This window comes from Halyomorpha halys, unplaced genomic scaffold, assembly GCF_000696795.3.
Source record: "Halyomorpha halys isolate HHAL.00 unplaced genomic scaffold, Hhal_1.1 Scaffold82.1, whole genome shotgun sequence".
Taxonomy (NCBI): domain Eukaryota; kingdom Metazoa; phylum Arthropoda; class Insecta; order Hemiptera; family Pentatomidae; genus Halyomorpha; species Halyomorpha halys.
This window is the reverse complement of record NW_027109449.1, coordinates 1,811,583-1,834,760: the sequence shown is the minus strand read 5'-3', so window position 1 is coordinate 1,834,760 and position 23,178 is coordinate 1,811,583. Positions and strand designations below refer to the sequence as shown.

Sequence of the window (23,178 nt, the reverse complement as noted above, 5' to 3'; positions counted from 1 at the left end):
ATTCTCCTAAGTTCTTTCTCTAGCCCTATTTAACTGGAAAAGCTTCGAGACAGTAAGTACTATTAGTTAAGTTGATGGATTTTACAACACCAACTAAAGCCCTGCCTGGTGAAAGTGTCACCTTTGCTCCAATACTTTGTCATTGATATGTATTAACAAAAATATTAACTATTAAATAAATCAAAACTTGTATCCTTTTTTGTCTCAACACTTTTTATTTCAACAGTCCAACGTTTCGGCCATTTTAGCCATCCTCAAGGACATCTTCAATTATAAATTCTTTGTAAATAAATGTAAATAAATAATGTAAACTGTAAATAAATAGTTTGTGTATATGGTAGTGATTTTGTGTGGATAATTTTAAAATAAGAAGAATTAGATATTAATGATTTTAAATAAAAAAATAGGTTTTTAACTTATAATTAATGAATGACCTGGGCAGAATATCCTGCAAAAGAAATTCTAAATTTAATGTGAGGAAGAATTTATAATTGAAGATGTCCTTGAGGATGGCTAAAATGGCCAAAACGTTGGACTGTTGAAATAAAAAGTGTTGAGACAAAATGGATACAAGTTTTGATTTATTTAAAAAATAATTACCTTGTCTCAAAAAATTAAAATAATATAATTAAATTAAAAATATTAACATTTTTACTAATTATTTTTACAGTAACAAATTGATTTAAGAAGGATATTCTTGCTTAGTGCCTCGAAACCGAGACAAGCAGCCTGTGAACCATATCTATTTATTCTTTCCAAATTACCAATATAATGGGAATCTAAAGTATATTTCACCCCTGCTTGAAACAAGGCATTGCTAGGATTAACGTAGAACGTTATTTCCAAGTTAGTGTGGTCATCTGAATCTTTGAATAGCTTGGCTGCTTTTATTTCACCAACTTCTAGAGTTTCACAAAGAGTATAATTTTGAAGTACATCATTTATATGATCTACAACTGCCAAAGCAGCCCTTCTTGCTTCTATATCAGTATTTTTAAGTTCAATTCCATTGTTACAAGTACAGAACCATTCTGGCACCGCTGCATCTTCACATCCCCTCTTTAGAGGGATCTCTTTAAACAGAGAAACCCCTCTTGGAGGTTGGGAGAAATGCATATATACTCTTTCACTGGTATTACCCGGCTTGCCAGGAAAGCCCCCAAGAGTAGAAAGTATTTCGGCAAATGTCGCATATAGATCATAAGTCGAAGTAAACCTATTACTGTTCATCTTAAGATGCTGTTTCCACAATGGATTAGCACTAGGAGGTACAATAACAGCAACCATAGGCATAAAATCTTCAATCTTGCCAACTTCTGTAGATCTTATACTGTCAAGTCGGTTTCCATGATCACCGAGGACAAAAACAACTGACCTGCTGAAGAGTCCTTCTTGATAAGATGTGTTAAGGAAGTCAGTCAGCACATCATCGAGAACCTTGAAAGCGAAAAATAATTTATTTAAAATTAATTCAGAAATCGGTTGATAATTATTTATCAATTTATAAACTATTAATTAGAATGATAACTTTAAAATAAATCCAAATTAATATGAAAAATATAATAAACAAGATAAATTTTCAAAAAATAGGAAAAAAACAACATGTAATATAATTTTTAAAAGTAACGCATGTTCCTTAAACTTATCTAATTAGGTTAATATTCATAAATTTATTTAAAGTACCATTAATGTTAGCAATTTTTCTATATTGGTTTCAAGTAACATTCATTTCTGTTCTCAACGCGTTAAACATCTCTGATCCTATCAAGGAAAAAATGATTATAGCATCTTTCCTCCAAAAAATATGTAATAATAAGCAAACAAGCTAGCATTTACTATTAATATAAACTGTATTAAGTCTTCAATCACGAAAATAGAAAAAAAAATTAATTATCAAGGACTTAAAAGCCCTGAGTTCGAGGGAACATAACTTCTGCTGGGACAAATCTAAATATAAAACGTCCCTAATATAAGTAACATTGAATATAGATTGAGCCGTTATTTAATGGAAGAAAAAACATACTTGACACATATTCAGGCAAAGAGGGTAATATCCAACACTTTTCCTGAATAAAAAATAGAGAGCATGTTATAAAAAGTAAAACCGCTTTTTTTATTCTTATTTTCCATTTTATAAAATTTTGAATTTAAAAAGTGGGTATTTTTTCCTCATTCATTCATATTATTCTATCTGAACAACTTTTGATATTTAATGGAATCTAGGAATTATGGAAAAATATCGTTTTTGTAAGTTTTAATAGCAATGTAAAGAAGGAACTTTGAAATTCAAGATATGAAAGAAATCTCAATACCCACAATATACAGGGTTAAGTGTCTTAACTTTAAGTATCAATTAAGAATCTCAAAGTAAGAAAAAAAATTCACATACTGAAATGTCCGTTAACTTTTTTTTTAGAAGATATTCATGTTGGGAGGTTTTCGTTGTTGTGAATTATTTAGATTATAATAAATAAATTAATAGGAGTTGAACTACTTTATTAATAATATGTAGGCATAACACATTCATATTAAATATTGTTCAAATTGAATATCTTAAGCATTAAGATAGGCTCATCATCTTTCTTCCACAGCAGCAGCTGCCAAACGGTACTAGATATGTGTTATAGTTTCAAAAGTTCCTACTTCTACGTAAAAAATAAAAGTCATAGAGCGAGCTTGAGTAATTTTTTGTTTGACTCGTTGAGAGTGTCCAACTTTTTTGTCCCCTAAGAGGTTTTTCGTGGTTGTACTATTCTTTTTTATGTAATTGAAAATGATGACAAAAATTTTTATGATTACTTTTAATGCATTGGAAAATAAAATTGCAAATTGTAGCTCTTACATCATGGGCTGAAGGATTCAGATTTAGTTAAAGATCATGCCTTAGTTCATGATTTAAAATAATAACACAGGACACCAAAATGCTCAAATGAGAAAAAAATATGTCACATTAGGAGTGTACTGGTGAGAAAAATGCTTATTCTTACCATTTCGAGTAGGCCAGAGCAAAACTATCAAGTATGGGTGGGGACATAAAAGAAAGAGTAACATGAACAAGCGACAATAACATCAAAGGGTTAACGGAAAGTAAATAAAACAGATAAAATACTAGGAAAATAAAGACATTTATCTATTAGTATTAGTTATATAGTATTATTAGTTAATGTCACCCCAACCCAAAAATAATTCACCAGTGCCAGGATGAGTGTGACAATAATACATATCCAGTGCTGTTTACCCACTGCTGGTGTGGAAGATAGATGCTGAGTCAGTCTTTGTTCTTAAGGTAATCACTTGGAACAATATTTAATATTAATGTTTATTTTTAAATTTCAATTATAAAGTAGTTGGAACATATATTAATTTATTTATTATAACCTAAATAATTCCTAGCAATTAAAATCAGTAGACATGCACATTTCCTAAGCAAAATGTTTACAAACCTACCTTCATAGGGAATTATGGAAAATAAATAAAAAATAGTAATAATGAAAAAAGATAGTCAATATCACACAACTTTCAGGGATTATACTTATCATTTGTGTAAAAATTTTAAAATAAGTTGAAATTTTTGCTCTTAATATATACTTTTTTTTACATTAGCAATACAAAACTGATAAAAAATTCCTCAATGTTAACTACAAAAATATCACTGATACCTCTGCAAAAAACTGTTAATACAACTATATAGATACGTACAATAAAAATTTATATTAATCAATCTAGCTCACATTCATGTCAATTTCAATTATGAAAAAAAGCTATAAAAAAAATATAAGCATGAAAAAAGCAATTCCATTGTTGAAAGCCATGAAAATCTAAAATTACAAAATGAAAAATAATAAAATGTTATTGTTTTATTACATAAACATTTATTTGACAGAATAGAATGGGTCAAACAAGATATTATCGAAATATAAATAAAAAAACATTCCTACCCTAAGTTCAATTTTTTTAAAAATATTTTTCTGAAATTAATATAAGATACTTACTCCAGCAGTATTGGCAAAATCATGAGTCGGCTCATTGATAAGAGAGAACAAAAACTTTGGATTTTCTGAATAAGTTTTTAAAAATGACTTTATGTAAGAAAAATGTATATCATGTTTTGGCTTTGATCCAAGGCACAATCTAGCACTCGTCTTGCTGAAAGCTGATGACTGGACTGCAAGCCAAAATGTATGCATGTAGTGATGAGTAGGCTGTTCGTCGATGCCATCATCGAGGTAATCAAACATATTTATATCAGGTAAGTCTTCAGTGTACATCGTTGCAGCACCTGCCCTAGCAAAGTCCTTCCAAATAAAAGGCCAATCCTACAAAAATAAATTTAATAAAAGAAAATAACATAATTCAATTTTTATAAAATACAAGTTATTTCAGGATTCAATAGCTTAATGAATTAAGGACCTTAAAATAACAAAAATATGAAGATTTAGCTGAAAGGCGAGGTAGGTTGTGTAAGTAAATAAAAAAGTTTAAGAGATATTCACATCTAAACATTTTCATTGTTATAAATTATTTAGGCTATAACTAAATTAATATATGTCCCAACTAGTTTATTAATGAAATGTAAACATTCAAATTGACTACCTTGAGCATTAAGACAAGCTCACTATCTTTTTTCCATAGCAACAATGGACAAACAGAATTAAATATATGTTTCAATTATCCTTCTCCGTAAAGAATTAAGGTCATTGACTAGACTTGCATAGACTTTTTGTTTAATGTCACTCCCTCCTGCCCCCCACCAAAAAAAAAAAAACTCCAGTAGTGTCAGATATAGAGAGTGTGACAAAAACACATATCCAGTACAGATCGATCACTCCTGCTGTCAAAGAAAGATGCTTTGCCTGTCATAATGCTATTAATCAATTACTTCGAACAACATTTAATATGAATGTTAATGTTTACACTTAATTAATAAAGTATTTTGAACTTAAATTTATTTATTCATTAAGATTATTTAACCTAAATAATCCATAACAATAAATATCTTCTAAACAAATTATTAATAATAATAATAATAACATCAGTATTGTTTAAGGAAGATCATTCATCATTTCTTAAAGAACACATCAAGCTCCTGCTATCTATGGACCAACCAATAAACTATTAGGGGTATAGTACCCAGGTGATCAAAGCCAATTGAGAAAGAGAAACACTCAGGAGAACTTGAGTGTGTCAAAGTAAAATCTGGAGGAGGAGACATGGTGCAAAAGTGTACCCTTTTAAAATTAAATGGTAGCCTCCCCCCCCAAAAAAAAAATTAAAGAAATAAAACTATGAAGAGTGAACAAAAAAAAATTGAAGATTATTGGCAGCACTAGTATACTCCAATGCTTCGATGGCATAAATGGCAGGGAAGAGGGACAAAAGAAAATAAAAATAAAATCACCATGACAGTAATCTTACATCCAGGTGGGTGAAATAAGAGAAGTTACAGAGATCTAGAAATTAACCCACCAATTCATCAGAAAAGTAAGATTTTATTCTATATTACCTTAAATTTCCCTATCAATAGTCTAAATTGCATTAATAATATTGTAATCCTTTTAGCATAGCCCCATACAATCAATTTGTTAAAATATGCATTTCATTAAAAAAAAAAAAAAAATTGGACTCTTCAAATAATTCTTTTTCAATACTTCAAAGAAACAGGATGTTATTGCATAGCTCCTTAAATATAAAAATGCATTGTAAGTGATGTCTAAAAAAAAAAAAAAAAATTTGGAAAAGTAGTCAGGGGGCTTCCTGTAAACGCTACGTCCATTACAAGTGTTTTAGTCCTATGTAACTGTCAATCTTAATACACAGAAAGCTCTTGCATCTGTACGTTTAAACATAAAGAATTAAGAAAGTATATTTACAAGTTTTCAGAAGTCTTTTAAAGATGTGGAAAATTTTCACATGTGAAGGCACTAGACTACTAATCTAAGTTTCATTATTTTTTATTGACATCACTAACAATCCACAATATTTAAGGAGATATACAACAAAATTTTATCCCTTAAAAAAAATTTTAAAAATTTTGAATCAGGTACTGATATTTTAAAGTAGCAACTTCGATCTAGCTGTTAATTAGCCAGGTGTCTCTGATAACACCTATCAGTTAAGCGGTGTGAAAAGGGTATGTTTAGGTTGGGTTTCAACTAATTACTTATATATTTCTCTACAATTCTACTTAAAATTTGATTACATAGATAATAAAAAAATGTGGATCATTATTGATTAAACGATTTGATATAATGTTGGGATAACTAATTGTATTCCCTTGAAACTTATTATTGTATATAGAACTGAGTGTATATTTGTAACCTGTCATGTTCATATTGACATCAAACAACAAAGTTATTTTTCTTTTCATTATATTTGTTAATATTTCATATGGATAATGTTCTGCCCCAATATTTTCTAATCTCTACTCAAATTGACCAGAAAATATTCCTAACGTTTACTCTCGATCAAGTATAACATGATGACAGAGATCTTCTTGACAAAATAAAAATGAAATAAAACTGTATATAATGTGGTAAACATTATTAGAACTTCCCAAGTCTTGTTTACAAAACAACTATCTGTGATACAGAAAAAACTTCCCATTGTGTCTTTTAAAATTGTATTGTCAAATTAAAAGTTGGACACCATATATTTATTTTTAATGCAAGATCATTTTGCATCTCTACCTCCAATATTATAAAGGAGTTACATAATTGTGGTGTTTATTTACTGTTATAGTAATTTACAAGTGAGCTAGATGATATGGAAAGACTCATAAAGACTCTAACAAGAGAAGCAGAAGAAATCGGCTTGCAAGTAAATGAAGATTAAATAAAGTATATGATTGTAAGTCGAAATCCACCCTAACAATATGGTCAGCCTGAATGACAAATTGTTTCCAAAAGTAGACATTTTCAAATCCCTTGATTCCACAATAACATCAATAAGTGATCATTGGACTGAGAGTTTAACAAGCATGAACAGAGGCTTTTCTTTATCAATAATACTAAAACAACCACTTAATGACACTGTTGGAATGGGATGTCCTAAATCCAAACTGGTGGTCAGGAATAACATGATATGAGTCAAGGATTGGATAGAGTCATTTTAATAAGAGTTTTTCTAGGAATTTGCCCATAATGGGGAGGAGTGAAATAGGTTGGTAGGAAGATGGATATTCAAGTGGCTTGGAGGGTTTGGGAAACATTTTTATTACAGACATTTTCCAAGGGTCGGGGAAATAGGTGGATCAGAGTGTAGCATTATAAATATAGGTAAGGAATAGAATGGCTTTACGAGGGAATTTCAGAATGTGCGCTTTGATAAGATCGTGGACCAGGAGCTTTGTTAGAAGGTAATTGGTGGACGATGTTCATTATTTCTGAAGGATGAAAGGCATTAGGAGGAAGGGTCATTTGGAGTGTAATTGTAATCTCTGCTTCAACATGTTCAAAATGTGTAGGATTAAGGATATCAGGATGGGGGCTAAAATTTTTGAAGAGGTGTTCCCGAAAAATTGAGTTTTTTCTTCATCTGATCGTGTCCAAGTCTTATTTTCAGTGAGAAATGGATGGTTGAAGGATTTGTGTTTTAGTAGTTGTCCATAATGATTTGTCAGTGATATTTAAGTTTTCTGTTGAGTTCTGGAAATTTTGTATTCTCTGTTTTCTAATTTCTGTTTTTAGTCTGTTAGTCAATGTATTATAATGAGTTTTGCCCGAAGGATATCTTTTTCTGTGCCACCTCACTCTTGCCCGGCGTTTTTCTGTTAATAATATGCCTGTATGTGAAGGGGTAAGTTGTTTTCTCTAAAACTTTTTATGTTCATTGGTGAAGTATTGTTAGTGATAGTAGTTCCTATCGATCTAGAAAGTATTTCGATAGCAGAGTCGATCTGTTCTTTTGTTTTTAGAGGAATTATTAAATCAAGTACGTTTTCTAGATCAGTCCGAAAATGAAAAAATCTGAAGCTAAGGGTTTAAAATGCCATGATAAAGCTGGCTCTGCTATGTGGCTGCGCTCTGAGATTAGAGCCTTAACACATGGAGGAGATGGACTAACAATGAGCTGCTGGCAGAAACTGGTTAGTCAATATCTCATGATATGAAGGCAAGAAGGTTAAGAGGGACAGGATATGTGGCTCAAAGCAATCCATCGGGTTGCCTCTAGACAACAATGAACGCCGGTACAGTTGACAAGAGACGACATGGGAGACCAAAATCCAGATTTAAAGCCTAGTTTTATTTTTAAAATTGAACTTAAAAATAAAATGGAAGACTAAAATTCTTTAACTGATTGCTCTCTACTTAAGTGTAAAATGGATAGTTGATAAAACAAATTTATACTGAAAAATGATACTACTGTCAAGGTTGTTGTTTTAGAATTATCCCTTCTTCAAGGAGTTCATTTACGGGTGGAAGGAGGTGGTGGGTCCCACTCATTTCACGATGGGAAGGACTTGATCTCCCAACATCGGCGAACCACCAGAAGATGAGGAAGCTGACCCAGACTGAGACCAGGAGGGCTGGACCAGCCTGGTAACTGCAGGAGGCACCCAGACGGATGCAGTGGAGAAGGTGTAGCTCCATAAGTAAGGCTGCACCACAGTAATAAAAAAAAGTAATAATTGAATAATTAATAAAAGAATAAAAAAAAAATGGTGATCCTTGGGAGCAGTGGAATGCGCAAACCCCAGCGCACTACCCCACTGCTCCCGCGCCCCGTACGCCAGAAATGGCAAGGGAGCGGAAAAAAAAAAAAAAAAAAAAAAAAGTTGTTGTTTTAGATGTTAGATAGCTCTACTACTTTAGATGTTAGACAAGATGAGTCTTTCGGATATGAGCCGTAATTCCTCGAAGGATAGAAAATTCACTCTGTAAGATTTGAGTTTGCCTTCACGAAGGGGTAAGTCCATAAGAGGAGAGATCCAGAGAAGACAGTGAAACAAAAGATAAATATAAATTTCTAAAAATAGCTCTAGGATTGATCCACTATCTATATTGTTAATCACTGCCTCCAAAGAAGGAGAATTAACCGAAGGTGAAATCGCACTTTATCCAGTTGCCATAATTTATTTTTCTGGGGCTATTAGACGCCATCGAGGGATGCTATAGTTTTTCTTACGTGAAATTAAATAAGAATAATAAAATATTTTGGACAATTAATGAAGACTGAAATAACAGATAAGAAAAGAAATATAAAATATAGTACACACCAAATGGTGGGAAAAGGGGAATAAGACTTAAAACAAGAATAAAGGGGATTGACAGTTAAAAAAACGTCACATTGTAAAATAATTCTAAAGTAAGCAGTAATAGAAAATTGAAGAAAGTATTAAGAATAGGAAATAATTAAATGATAATATAAATAATAGAGGGAAGAAATTATTAAAAAAATAATAATAATGTATACATACACAAAAGAAATATAGTTAAAATATAGACTATTTTTAATTTTTTTTATTTTGTAATTTTCTAATACTGTTTACTTTAAAATTATTTTCAAATGTAACGTATTTTTAACCATCAATCCCCACTACTTTTCTTAAATGTCCTGGCTCCTGTTCGTTCACTTCTGCACTAAACTGCAGTCTGAAAGGTATGTTTCCTGTCTTGGTTGTTAATAATAGCTTTATTGGTATCAGTATTGACAAAAGCCTCTCCCGTAGGGAGGAATATATAGTTGTTAGCTATAGCGGGATAGAAGAAGAAAACATAGATAAATAGATTATTATTATTATTTAACTATTACTTATTATTACCCTACACCGCCTATTAGACAATACGGGTATTCGCAGCAGTGTGTACAACTCATTGCTGCATATGACAAACATTACATAGCTGTGCACACAGCTTGCTCTTGCTACAAAATATATCGTGATCTTCTACTGAGGCCTTGCTGGTGTAGCTTATTCTCTCCTACCCAGGGAGAAGTGAGTAGAGCCCACAGCCTCCTTCTACCCATACACGAAGGTCTTATAGTGCGGGTAGTTTTCTTTCATCAGCTCAGGAAGATCGCTCTCCGCCAGAACATAAGAGTCCTGTTTCCCTCATCATCTTGGCTCCCAGTGCTTCATAGGCGGTACAGGCAAGTACGACATGCTCGGCGGTCTCCCTGACAAATTGGGCATAGATGATCGATGTGCGGCGAGCTTAGCTCAGAAACCCCCATGCCCCGTGAGGAACTGTGAGATCCTGTAGTCAGGGAGGACCCGTAGATAAATATACAAAAAAAAGTCCTCACAAACATACACTGAGAGGAAAACACCAAACTAAATATTCTTTATAACTTTGTCCCACCTGGATTTGTCCCTCGCAACCAGCCACTAGTTTACGCCTACACACTGTGTTAGTGTTGTTATCTTGTTCTTTATCTTTCTTTCTATATTATTCTTGATTTTAATCAAGTTTACTCAGAGTGTATTGTATTTTTATCTGTTATTTCCGTTTTTATTAATTGTCTAAGACTTTTTATTATTCTTATTTAATTTTACGTTTCACTGAAAATCTTTCTAATTCATTTATGTTTACATCATTTAAGTGTTTGTATCTTTCTTAGCCCTGGAACTTGGGACGATACGTTGGGCCATAATAAATAGTTTAAGTTTTTCTTTTACTGCAACCGGTCCATGCTCCTTTCATTTTAATATTTGTTTAATTAGCTACATTTTAATAAATAGTAGAGATATACTGAGCAAACAATTTACTATACCTTTCAATAAAAGTAATCTCAATATATAAATAAAATCTAATAGAACGGAATAATCTATTCAATATAAATGATTACCTTGAAAGGTGAGCGAGGAGGTTCGAGCAATGGGCGCCCAGTTAGCATAGGAACTACATTTGGAAAGGTATTATGCCCAACCTTGTTGAATCCAATGAGGACAGTTGCATCAAGGCTACCTGTGAGTAACCTATATGCTTTTGGTAATTGACGCATGAAGTTCAGTCTAGAAACCGAATCCAAACCAACAACCAAGACATCAAATTCTCCATCCTATAAAACAGAAATTATTAAAATTGTATAAGGTTTATAGAGTTTTATAAATGAAGAGTCCAATTTTCCAGCAAATTATGTTTTAATGTTAATTTAGTAAAAGGGTCATTCTCTAAAAGTGCAACATTTTCTACCATAAAAAAAATTGAAAAATTTAATTGATTCTTTTTGGTTATTCGATTGCATTTTGTTTCTTACTATGGGAAAATTCACAATATTTTAATATACTAACATTCTTAATATCTTAAATTCACCAAACTGTATGATGAAAAGTCATAACTTTTTAAAGAGCCAACTGACTTCATAACTAGAACAGTAAATTTTTCAGTAAAACTGAAATTTTTTTATTCGTTAATTAATCGTCGTATAACAGGCCAATATTTAATAAACATATTAAACGTTATTCAAAATATTAAAAACATCGATTGAAAATAAATATTGAATTAAAAATATCTTTTTAAAATGTAGATCGTCGGCTTGTTGCTAGGCGACGCCCCTTAGCAACGGTTTCTCTTAATTATTATAATACAAATATAAAATACTTAATTTTCTTTACAATTAACAAAAAATTGTAACGAAAATAATATAAATATATAAGTTAGTAATATGGTAATGTAATAGAAGTTAGAAAACGGTAAGTATGGCTTATTAACACATTCAAAACAATTACCTTGTACGTTCTGATATTTTTTTTCTTTTGCGCAAATGCAAGAAAATCTTGATACACGGCCAAATTTAACCAGTTTTTGCATTGAGTGTATACAAAGTCAGAATTTAGCTTAACATCTTGGCCATGAAAAGATTCCTGCTCGCCATAGATGAACCTGAAATCATCATTTTCCGCTCTCCAAATTTCTTGAAAAGTACAATAGAGTTCACCATCTGTGCTATAGCCATCACTTTCAAGAGAAGTTTTATTCCAACGCAGATATCCCTCATCATCTATTAGCAGATATGGTTTCATATTACTGTAACAGCTAAAAATAAATGTCATGATAATTATAAATTTCCAAATAGTTAAAAATTAAAATAATGTTTAGCTTAATGCGTAAAAAAAAAAAAAATAGAAATAAATTTGTGTATAGAAATTAAAATCTGCTTTTTTGCTAAAAGAGAATTTCCTATTTCAGAACCCTAACAATTATGGCCCTAATAAGGATGATCAACAATTTAAAAATTCTAAATACATTTTTTTTGTAAAATGTAAAAAAGTAAAAGAAAAAATATTAAATTTGACCAAATTATCGTTTCCTCAGTTTTGGTGTATAATTGTCTTAGTTAAGGATTAAGGGCTAATTGATTGCTATATTCATCGTTCAGACCAGCCAGATTAGGTCAGAAAGATTTTTAAAAAGTCACATTCAAGTTGGTTCGAAAATTGACTGTTTTCTGTAGGATTCGTTTGCCTACTGAAAATTATAGTTTTGATGTAAACACCTTTTTGAAACCAATAAGGAACTGAATTGAAACATTTTAGCATTCTCAGTGCAAAAGAGTCTCAGAACATAATGTACATATACTTTTAATTTATTGATCTATTAATCAATATTTATGTGTAATATAGAGATGTATTTTTTAGTAAGAAAAATACTAAACAGTTATTAAAAAATTAATATATTTATTGATTTATTAATCAATATTTATCCATTTTATATTAATACTAACAAAGAAATTTGTTTTATTAACCGAAATACTAAACAGCTAATTGAAAAATTCATATATTTATAATTTATTAATTCATATTTATACATTTTATATCAATACTAACAATAAGAGGTTTATCTTTTAGTAATCCAAATATAAAACAGTTATTGAAAAATTCATATATGCATAATTTATTTATTCGTATTTATTCATTTTATATTAATACTAACAATAAGATATATATATTTTTAGTAAGCAAAATACTAAACAGTTATAGCAACATTCATATATTTATAATTTATTAATTCATATTTATATATTTTATATTAATACTAACAATGAGAGTTTTATCTTTTAGTAAGCAACAGTTAATGAAAAATTCATATATACATAATTTATTTATACTTTTTATATCAACACTAATTATATTTTTGATGTTAACACCTTTTTCAAACCAATAAGGAACTGAACATTTTGGCATTCTCAGTGCAAAAGAGTCTCAGAACATAATATACATATACTTATAATTTATTGATTTATGAATCAATATTTATACATTTTATATTAATACTAACTATGAGAGATGTATTTTTTTAGTAAGAAAAATACTAAACAGCTATTGAAAAATATATATATTTATTAAAGGAAGATAGTCCGGGTGCGGTCAAAAGAACTCAAATAGTAATTAAACTATTTACTATGAATTAACGTTTTGCGCCACCTAGTATGGCTAACAAAGATACAAACAACTGTTTACATTATTTAAGTTATTTTTTTCTTTTTTAGTCCTGACGAAGTCCTGCTAAGTGGGGCGAAACGTTGGCTCAATATCAAGAGTTTCATTACTTTTTGAGTTCTTTCGAATGCACCCAGACTATCTTCCTTTAATATATTACAAATGGTCAATCAACATCTTCCGATATATATTTATAATTTATTAATTTATTAGTTCATATTTACACCTTTTTGATTATTGTTAAAACAGTGAAATGACTAATTATTTTAAATAAATAAAACTGTAGAGAGCTTTTTTTTTTTTAATTTGCAATTAAATGAAAAAATAGTTTATTATTTTGGGACCATGTCCCTTTTAGAACAATTACAATGGTAATTTTAATTTTACAATAACATATATTGGCCAAAAAAACAGTGTGGCCACACCTAATTGTAACTTATATAAAAATTGTCTATAAATAATTTTAAATACAGAGAAGAGAAGAAAAAAAAATTAAAAACAAAACATAAAGGTAGTTACAAAATATCTGTACTGTTATAATATTGGTGAAGCAAAATGAAGTTAAATAGAAGGGTTTTAAAAGAGGGAAGGGTTGACGTACATAACAGTTCGGTTAGATGGAGAGTAGATGTCAGAGAAACGGAACCTGGTAGTACTGAGGAATGAGAATTCGAATTGCAGGTTTTCTAGGATATAGGAGGGGCGTTGAGCACTAATTACTTTAAATAAAAAGGGAGTTAGAGAATACTGCCATCGGAAGGATGGATAGAGCCACTTCAGCTCGGTGTACTGGGTTATGTGCGTATCTCTGCTGATTCCGAAAATAAATCGTACTGCGAAATTCATAAGATGTTTAAGCTTAGATTCGAGATTACTCGAGAGTCCACCATATACCAGGCAACCATAGTCAAAGTGGGGAAAAACAAGAGAGGAAACTAAGAGTGGACGGGGATTAAGTGGGAAGAGATTATTAGGGAATCTTGATCATTTAATCTTGATTTAAGTAATCCGAATTTTGCGGTTATTTTTTGAAGTTATATAAAGTCGGGGTCGGGGGTCTCATTTTCTGATGCCCCCCTTGCCGCGGACGCCGGAATATCCCGAAGACGCTGCGACTGCAATGCCGCCCCAGCCTATGCACCATGCAAGCTAGGACCTGGCCTACCCCTACCATCATGCCAGACGCTGAGAGAAAAGGACGTCTTTTCAGACACCAGGCGAATATTCATGGTCGTTTCGCCCACCGCACACCTGAACGAGGGAAGCGGCCATAGGACGCGGAAGTGACCGCGACAGCGAAACTTCCAACAGTCACTCAGATAAGCCAATAGAATCAATGAGACCCCAATGCTGTGTTATTATATCATCAGATAAATAATTTAGACTAACACATTAACCATTATTGTCCCTCCAGGGATTAACACTTTTGAACTATAAGAAAATATAGGCATGCTAATGATCAAAAGGTCTCACAAGTTTCAGCCCCCCTTTTCCACACAGTAATTTTAATCATAAAATTACACTCGGGACACCTGCAGTATAACACGAGCAGGTCCCGATATAAACACCCACTACATAACTCCCTTGAATATGTAATTTCAGTTTTATACGACTTTTTATTTTTAAATTAGGCTATTCAGATCAGATTATTTAGCGAGTTTTGGTATTTGGACTTCCACTGAAAACTAGGATTCAAAGTTTTCCACTATATTCCATAAGTAGGTAAGCGAAAGTAAAAACAGTCATGTTGAAAACTTTTGTATTCTACTCCGGCTCTGTAAAGTAATACCCCTTCTACTCAGCGTAAAGTCAAATCTTTTTTTTTTTTTTTAATTATTTATTTAATGTAATTTACAACTGTACAAAATAATACAATAGGTAAATATGTATAAATATCTGTGATACAGAAAAAACTTCCCACCGTGTCTTTTAAAATGTAAGTAGGACACCATATATTTATTGTTAATGCAAGATCGTTTTGCATCCCTACCTCTAATATTATAAAGGAGTTACATAATTGTGGTGTTTATTTACTGTTATAGTAATTTACAAGTAAGCTAGATGATATGGAAAGACTCATAAAGACTCTAATAAGAGAAGCAGAAGAAATCGGCTTGCAAGTAAATGAAGATTAAATAAAGTATATGATTGTAAGTCGAAATCCACCCTAACAATATGGTCTGCCTGGATGGCAAATTGTTTCCAAAAGTAGACATTTTCAAATCCCTTGAATCCACAATAACATCAATAAGTGATCAGAGGACTGAGAGTATAACAAGCACGAACAGAGGCTTCTCTTTATCAATAATACCAAAATCTCAAAAAATCTTAAGCTATTTTTTTTTAATTTATTTATTTAATGTGATATACAACTGTACAAATAATATATACAATAAGTAAATATGTTGTATGTTTCATTGACACTTGAAAATCTTGGGTAGGAACCACCCATTGGTGGTACTTCAAGCATTAATTTAAACTAAAAGGTCCCGTGGCCTTCTTCTTTTCAGACGCCTCGGAGGATTATCAGGGATAGTTAAGGATGAATGATTAAGAATTAAGGGGTTATGATGGGTAAGGAGTTTGGAATGAAAAGACGCATATCTGTTTTTGGTCAAATCTGCAACGAATGGGATGTTAAGGTCTTTGTGAATGAGTTTATTTGTGACGTAATAAGGAGCATCAAGGATTTTACATAGGATTTTGGATTGTAAAGATTGGATACGGGAAGAATTTGATGGTTTGGTAGAGCCCCTGAGCTAAATTTCATATGTCCAAATTGGTCTGATTATCGTAGAGTATACTAATTTTTTATAGTGAATGGGAAGTTTAGAGCGTTTGTCAAGTAAGTGTTGTAGCAATCGGATTCTACAAGCAATTTCTTGTCGTTTCAGTCTTGTGTGTGGATTCCAAGTAAGTCTCTTGTCAAGATGGAGTCCTATGTATCGAATCTGTTCAACAGGCATTAGTCATATCTTTTAACATTATTATTTGTATAAAAGTTTTCTGTTTACTGAAAGTAAAAATATATATTATTACAAAAGAACAGGTGCAGAAATATGTCATTGTATTAATGTTTTTGTTATCTCAAATTGATTGCACGAGGCATAAGTGATTCAAGTGTAAATGATTGATTACACAAGTGTTTGTGACAGAGTTGATATTAATGTTATTCATCGCCATTTACTGAAATATGTAATAATTGAGTCACTGATCAGATAAAAATTAATAGCAGGTTTTCAGTTAACATCATTTCAGCGAACTACTCAACCCCAACCCGGAAAACTTCAGGAAATTCCAGAAATAATACAGAATGATGCGGACCTAGAAGTAGAAGACATTTTAAATAAGTTAAACAATAATAAAGCGCCTGGATTTGATGGGATCCCAGCTGAGATGCTTAAATGGGGATTAGAGAGGCTGGATCGGGATATTTAGGATCGTATTCTAGGAAAACTGGCACAAGGAAGAAATGCCTAATAAATGGCACAAGACTGTTATTGTTCTGATACACAAAAAGGGCGATAAACTAGAATATCAAAATCATATAGGAATTACATTACTCTGTACGATATATAAAGTGTTATCTGTCCTGTTATTGAAATAGTTAATGAAACCATCGGAAGTAGGTTTAGGTGAGTATCAAAGTGGATTCCGCCCTGGAAGAACAACTATTGACCATATATTCATAATGAGGAAAATGCTAGAGAAGTGCAATGAGTGGAATGTTGGTTTACACCATTTGGTAATAGATTATAAGCAGGCTATAATCATCATAACTATCATATGTTTAGGAAGAAATCAGTTCTATGAAAACTTAAAAATTCTAGGTTGTCCTATAAAACCTACTAGAAAGGTGAGGAAGACCCTGCAAAATAGCGGAGGTGTAGTATAGATTTAGGGGGAAGACTTTCAAAGACTTCCGCATCCAAAAAGGAGTCAAACAGGGGGATCCATTATCCCCACTGTTCTTTAACATGGTGCTTGAAAGCATTATGAGGGCAGCAAAAATAAAAGACAGAGGATATATATACATCAATATGCCTAGCTTATGCCGACGATGTGGTCATAACAGGAAAGAGTCAACATTCGCTCTTAAAGACAGTTACGGACTGCAAAGAGGCAGGGCTCATAATGATCGAAAGCAAAACGAAATATATCATCCAGGAAATGATGATTTCCATGTCTTTTACGATGAGGAAGTAGTTTTAAAAGTGTGGTCAAGTTTAAATATCTTGGTAAAATTTCAACCAACGATAACAAGATAGAAGAGGAAATTAGGACAGGAATAAGAAACTGAAATAAACATTACTGGTCGCTCCGAAAGGTATTCCAAAATAAAGAGATACCCCGAACTCTTAAAATAAGGGTATATAAAACAATGATACGTCCCTATGCCATGTACGGAAGCGAGACATGTACCCTAACCAAACAGCAGGAGAGGTTACTGAGTACATCCTGGTACTCAGGATCCTTCAAGGGCCATAGCGCCAGAAATAAAAAAAATACAAAAATATTAATAATCAGTTGATTAAATTAAATTAACCAATTAATAATAAAAAAATCGAGTATCAATTTTTATTTAATTGTAGGCATGAGTGGATGAAGATGCTAAGTGGTATTTCGGAAAATAAAAAGACGGCCCTCCCCCATTTTACACTTTAAAGGGTGATGCGAAGTACAGAACAAGGTACAACATTCTCCCCTATCGGTTATACTTCAAAATTTGATATCAATTTTTTAGTTTTTTTAGATGCCTTAGTGAAGAATGCGTGTAACTTACATGACAGGATTCGGAAGATGAACGAAACTGAGAATTGAAGGATCAAACGGATGAAGTATTGGAAATTTACAGGAGACATTTGGATTCCTATACCCCAGCTCGTGATCCTGAAACAATAAAAAAAATAATTGACGTTAAAGAAAAGGTTTAATTATGTCCTTTTAATTAGTATTTTACATTTATGTTGAAATAATGTTGTTCAATAAATTAATCATACTAAAAACTATTATACCTCAGTCATTAAATGATCAGTCAACGCTTGACCAATCCAAAAATCGTCTGGACTGAAAAATATAATATTAATAGATTAGGGATAGCACATCTCTTATCAACAGCTATTGTTATGAGTAAATGATAAATTAGAAAACGAAACGAATGTATCTTGAGTGAATATATACTCCCTTACTTTCGTTTTTTATTTACTCTGTTATATTTAGTGTTATTAATTATGTCTTTTATGTTTATGAAGATAGAGGAACAAGGAATTATAATTTTGTACATCTGATTTTTTATTAATACCCTGAATTAATATTTTTCCATATTGATCATTTCTATTAGATTTAGCTTAAAGTTTTTTTTTTCCCCCCGATGTATGATTTTAAGTGTATCAAATTTAAATCTATATCATGTTTGTCTCCAAATGTGTGATGGAAGCAGTTTGATCAGGTTCAGTAGAGTTTTTTATAATAGATGTACCCTATATTTATGTTGATTTATCCTTTTTTTTTTAGATACTGTTATGAAATTACAAAATAGGATTTCCCGTTGTTCTCTTCACAGAGAATTTCGTACACTATAATATATTGTAGCCCTATTTTGTCTTTATCGTTATTACTTTCGTGATGAACCTATCACTAAAACAACCACTAACACTGACACAACCTAAACTCCAAGAAACCAACAGTAACAGACTACACAATTCCATACGTACCAACACTCAGAGAGGATATAAAAAAACAAAAACACAGCCACTTTATCAAAACTTTACTCTGTACTCTGTACATTTTAGTTTTTTCAAATATAATAATTTTAAGAAATTCTTTATTCTAAAACACAATTAAGCTTCGAAACACCGCTTCAATATAGTTGTATTATTGACTAACCAAAGACTGTTTTATTAACTCCGTAACTTCGTACCTCTCACATACTTTCACATTATCCGTTCCTTTCTCACTGAAAGATAATTCAAAATAAATCACAATAGTTCCTAGTCAACTCTCTTCTCTCAGTCCGCTGGTGTTCCTCAAGGTAGTTTCCTCAGTCCCATCTTCTACTCAGTTTATACAGCTGACATCCCAACCAATCCTAACACTACCCTCACCGCTTACGTTGAAGACACATGTGTGCTTGCAGTCAATCATAAACCTTTACTTTACTTCGAAGAATGGTGTCGAAATTGTAGGATCAAAATAAATACCATTAAATCACCTTTGCCCTTCGTCGTATATCTACGGACTACCCTACAGTATTCTTTAATAATGTTGCTCTTACACCTGTCGAACAGATCCATTAATGTGGAATACACCTGGACAAACGACTAACCTGTAATCCTCAGACAAGACTGAAAAGACAGGAAACTGCATATCTATGATCTATAGGTTAATAATAAGATCTATCTGGACATACGGAGTTGATCTTTGTGGCTCCGCTAAACCTTCGATTTCCTATCTTATCGAATCCTTACAATCCAAAATCTTTCGTAAAATCCTCAATGCCCCTTACTTTGTCACAAATAAAATTATCCATAAAGACCTTAATGTTCCATATCTAACCGATCCAGCCCGAACCTAATATCAATTCTTCCATTATAAACTCCCTAACCACCAAAACCCTCTAGTTTCTAACCTTGCTTCTTCTTCTATTCCTGAAATTCCTCTGATGCGCCTGGAAAGTAGATGGCCTCGAGACCTTCTAGAAGTGTGATTAGAGTGCTACCAACAGTTTCTCTACAATCATGTATTACTCCACTTTGACCTTATATAAAATTTTCAAAATGTATTTTTATGTAAATGTACAGTTGTAAATAGCAATAAATAAATTTTAAAAAGATTATTGACTAATCCTAAAAATTTACCAAAATACATATTATTAAAGGTCGAGAAAAAAAGTTATCAATTAATATGTATGTAAATTAATTTAATAACATTATAAGAAAATAAAGTTGTATATTTACTTGTTATTCTCACATTTAACATTTATTATATCTACATTAAATATTATGACTATACTGAATTCTCTCGACTTTGTTTAAATACGAAACGTGTCCCAGAATACTAAGAAAAACTCACAACGAATACAAATAGATGGATTTTTAGTCAGATTTATTTTTAAATATTATGAAATTCAGTTAGCTGAAGTGTTTTTGAGGTCATCGTTTAATTTATTCAGAATAGTCTGTTTAAAAGAAAACTGTACCTTAGAATTATAGATTCATTTTAGTTATTTGTACAGAAACATTTCGACATATTTTTACTTTTATGAGTTATTTAAAGAAATATGAAAGAAACGGTCAGTTGAAATTCGAAAGGAACATTTATCATATTTTGAATACTCCACAAATCTCGATGCTATCATTTATGATTTCCATATCAAGTATTAATTATATATGTAACACCACAGGACTTACTGATTTTTGCCGATACAAACTTCGCAATTTCACTATTATTCGGTCAGGATAAGATTAGAGATACAGTTTTTTCTATTCAAACTGAGTAAAATTTTAATAAAACCTCTCTTATACGTTGAATATTATTCAACATTTTATATAGGTTTGTTTCAACAATGAATAGATGAACTCTTAGTTGCATCTAGTTTAGAATTAATGGCCCACGCATGCACGAATGACACCTTTTTTTTTATTTATTTATTTTTTTTTATTCCCCCTCCCTTGCCATCTCTGGCATACGGGGTGCGAGAGCAGTGGAGTAGTGCGCTGGGGCTTGCGCATGCCACTACTCCCTAGGATCGCCATTTTTTTTTCCTTTTTTATTCTTTTGTTAATTATTCAATTAATGTTTTTTTTTTTTGTTTTTTTTAAACTGTGGTGCAGCCCAGCGCTACGCATGAATGACACCTACAGTATAGTAAAATTTCAAGCTAAACTGGACGAGTTGTAATTTGTTCCAGGGGATTCTAATGTAAATCTATTTGCCAAACACGATAAGTTTAACACTCCTTAAGAGTACATAGGCTTCATACGCCAGATTTTTAAAAATGGAGCTCTATGTATTTCGAGTTTATAGATAACTCCAAACGTATTACATGTTGTTAAAATATGCAAGAATAGAATTTAAAGGATTCAATTTTGAAAATTTTGGTGTACATCAATATGTGTTTGAAGGTATATTCATCTTCATTTTTGAAATGAAACGTAATGTTTCAGGAATACGATGTCCAGAGCCACATGTACATTTTGTTTATTCTGTAATACATCTGCAATGAAAAAATTTCATTGTTTTTTCTATTTTATTGAGTTTTTATATCAAGAAGTAAAAAAGTTTCCCCATTAAAAGTTTCCACTTCTATTTTTTTGTGTACACTCAAATCAGAATTACGTTTTTTAGAGAAGACAGTATTGTTTGTTTTTGTTTAAAGGCGTAAAATCTTGTGGTCATTAACGCCTATGGATTGCTATAATAAAGCTATACACACACATATATTCACTCACGTACACATGAACAAGATTACAACATAAATAAAAAATAAAATAAATTAATAGATAAAAAAAAATCATATCATAAAAAATAAATAAAACATCGAAGATGAACTATAATTTAGAAAGGAGGTGATGTGCTTTTAAAAATGTAAATACTAATGTAACTTTAGCTTCCTCATCTGTGAGAGCTTCAGATCAATTTGAGTTCAGTCCTATACTGTTTATTGTTGGTAAATAGTGAGGGAATTCTTCAAAAATATGTTTAATTGTGAGAATGGACTGACTATATTGGCACGTTGATGGTGGCGGTTTTCTGATCAGGTGTAAGACGAGAGGACAATTTGGCCTATCCTCAAGGCAGAAGACAGTATTTTTTCAATATCTAAGAAGCATTTTATGTTAGAAGATAGTTCAAGTTTTTACCTAGACTGTACAGCAGGAACTAAAAATATCCTTGAAAGTATTTATTGAACTATTCCAAATCACAACATCTGAAGTTTATTTCATTCAAGAAAAAAGTTAAATTGTTGTACATTGTTGATTTAATGCTCAATCCCTTGAAAACTGCCAAGCACATGATACAAAGTAACTCCTTTTCATAAAGTTCAAAATTTTCCGAGAAACAGTTCTTCAAACACCAATATTTTTTTGCAAATAGTAAGAAACAACAATTTGAAAATATATTTCGGTAAATATTATAAAAACTACAAGTACTAGTAAAATATTCTTCATAAACTACTTTATGGTAAATTTAACGAGCTTCAAATTTAGCCCTAATAAAGCCCTTTTAAGTTCAATATTTTCCGTGACATAGTTTTTCAAACACCAATTTTTTTTTCCAATGAAGTTGATTACTAATCAATTATCAGATTATCATGTAAATTATAATTAATATTAGATATTTTTATTTCTAAGGCGTAGGACCGTTTATTCTAAATATTTTTACACGATTTTGGCATTTCGCAACATACATTGAAAATGGGTCATATCTTGAGTAAAGTCAGAAACTGTCTTATCTGAGAAACTATTTGACGAAGAGGTGTCTATTACGGCTCAGTCTGAAGATAGTCAAATAAACCATGAAGTAGTTTATAATAAATATGTAAATTCACATTGTGTTTTTACACAGTAATTTATTGATATAACATTAAAAAAATATAAAAACTGTACTTAGGAAAATATTGGACATTAAATACATAATTAACTAGTTTCTAATGCTTATTATCCATTGAAAAGTAATTTTTCGAAATAAATTTACAAAATAATGCCTGTTGAACAGATTCGATACTTAGGACTCCATCTTGACAAGAGACTTACTTGGAATCCACACACAAGACTGAAACGACAAGAAACTGCTTGTAG

The 23,178-nt window shown here is 31.4% G+C and overlaps 1 protein-coding gene across 1 annotated transcript in view; it reads right to left on the bottom strand.

Moving 5' to 3' along the window:
* Positions 1-515: 515 nt before the first annotated feature.
* The window catches only part of LOC106692994 (uncharacterized), a 112,268-nt gene continuing 89,605 nt past the window's right edge, over positions 516-23,178 (bottom strand). Inside the window, exons 3-7 of the mRNA XM_014439293.2 lie at positions 18,162-18,268; positions 11,669-11,975; positions 10,786-10,998; positions 3,993-4,316; positions 516-1,437 (exon numbers count right to left, since the gene is read on the bottom strand). Of these exons, the coding sequence (XP_014294779.1) occupies positions 655-1,437; positions 3,993-4,316; positions 10,786-10,998; positions 11,669-11,975; positions 18,162-18,268 (1,734 nt within the window). The 3' untranslated portion in view covers positions 516-654. The remainder of the gene's footprint in view (positions 1,438-3,992; positions 4,317-10,785; positions 10,999-11,668; positions 11,976-18,161; positions 18,269-23,178) is intronic.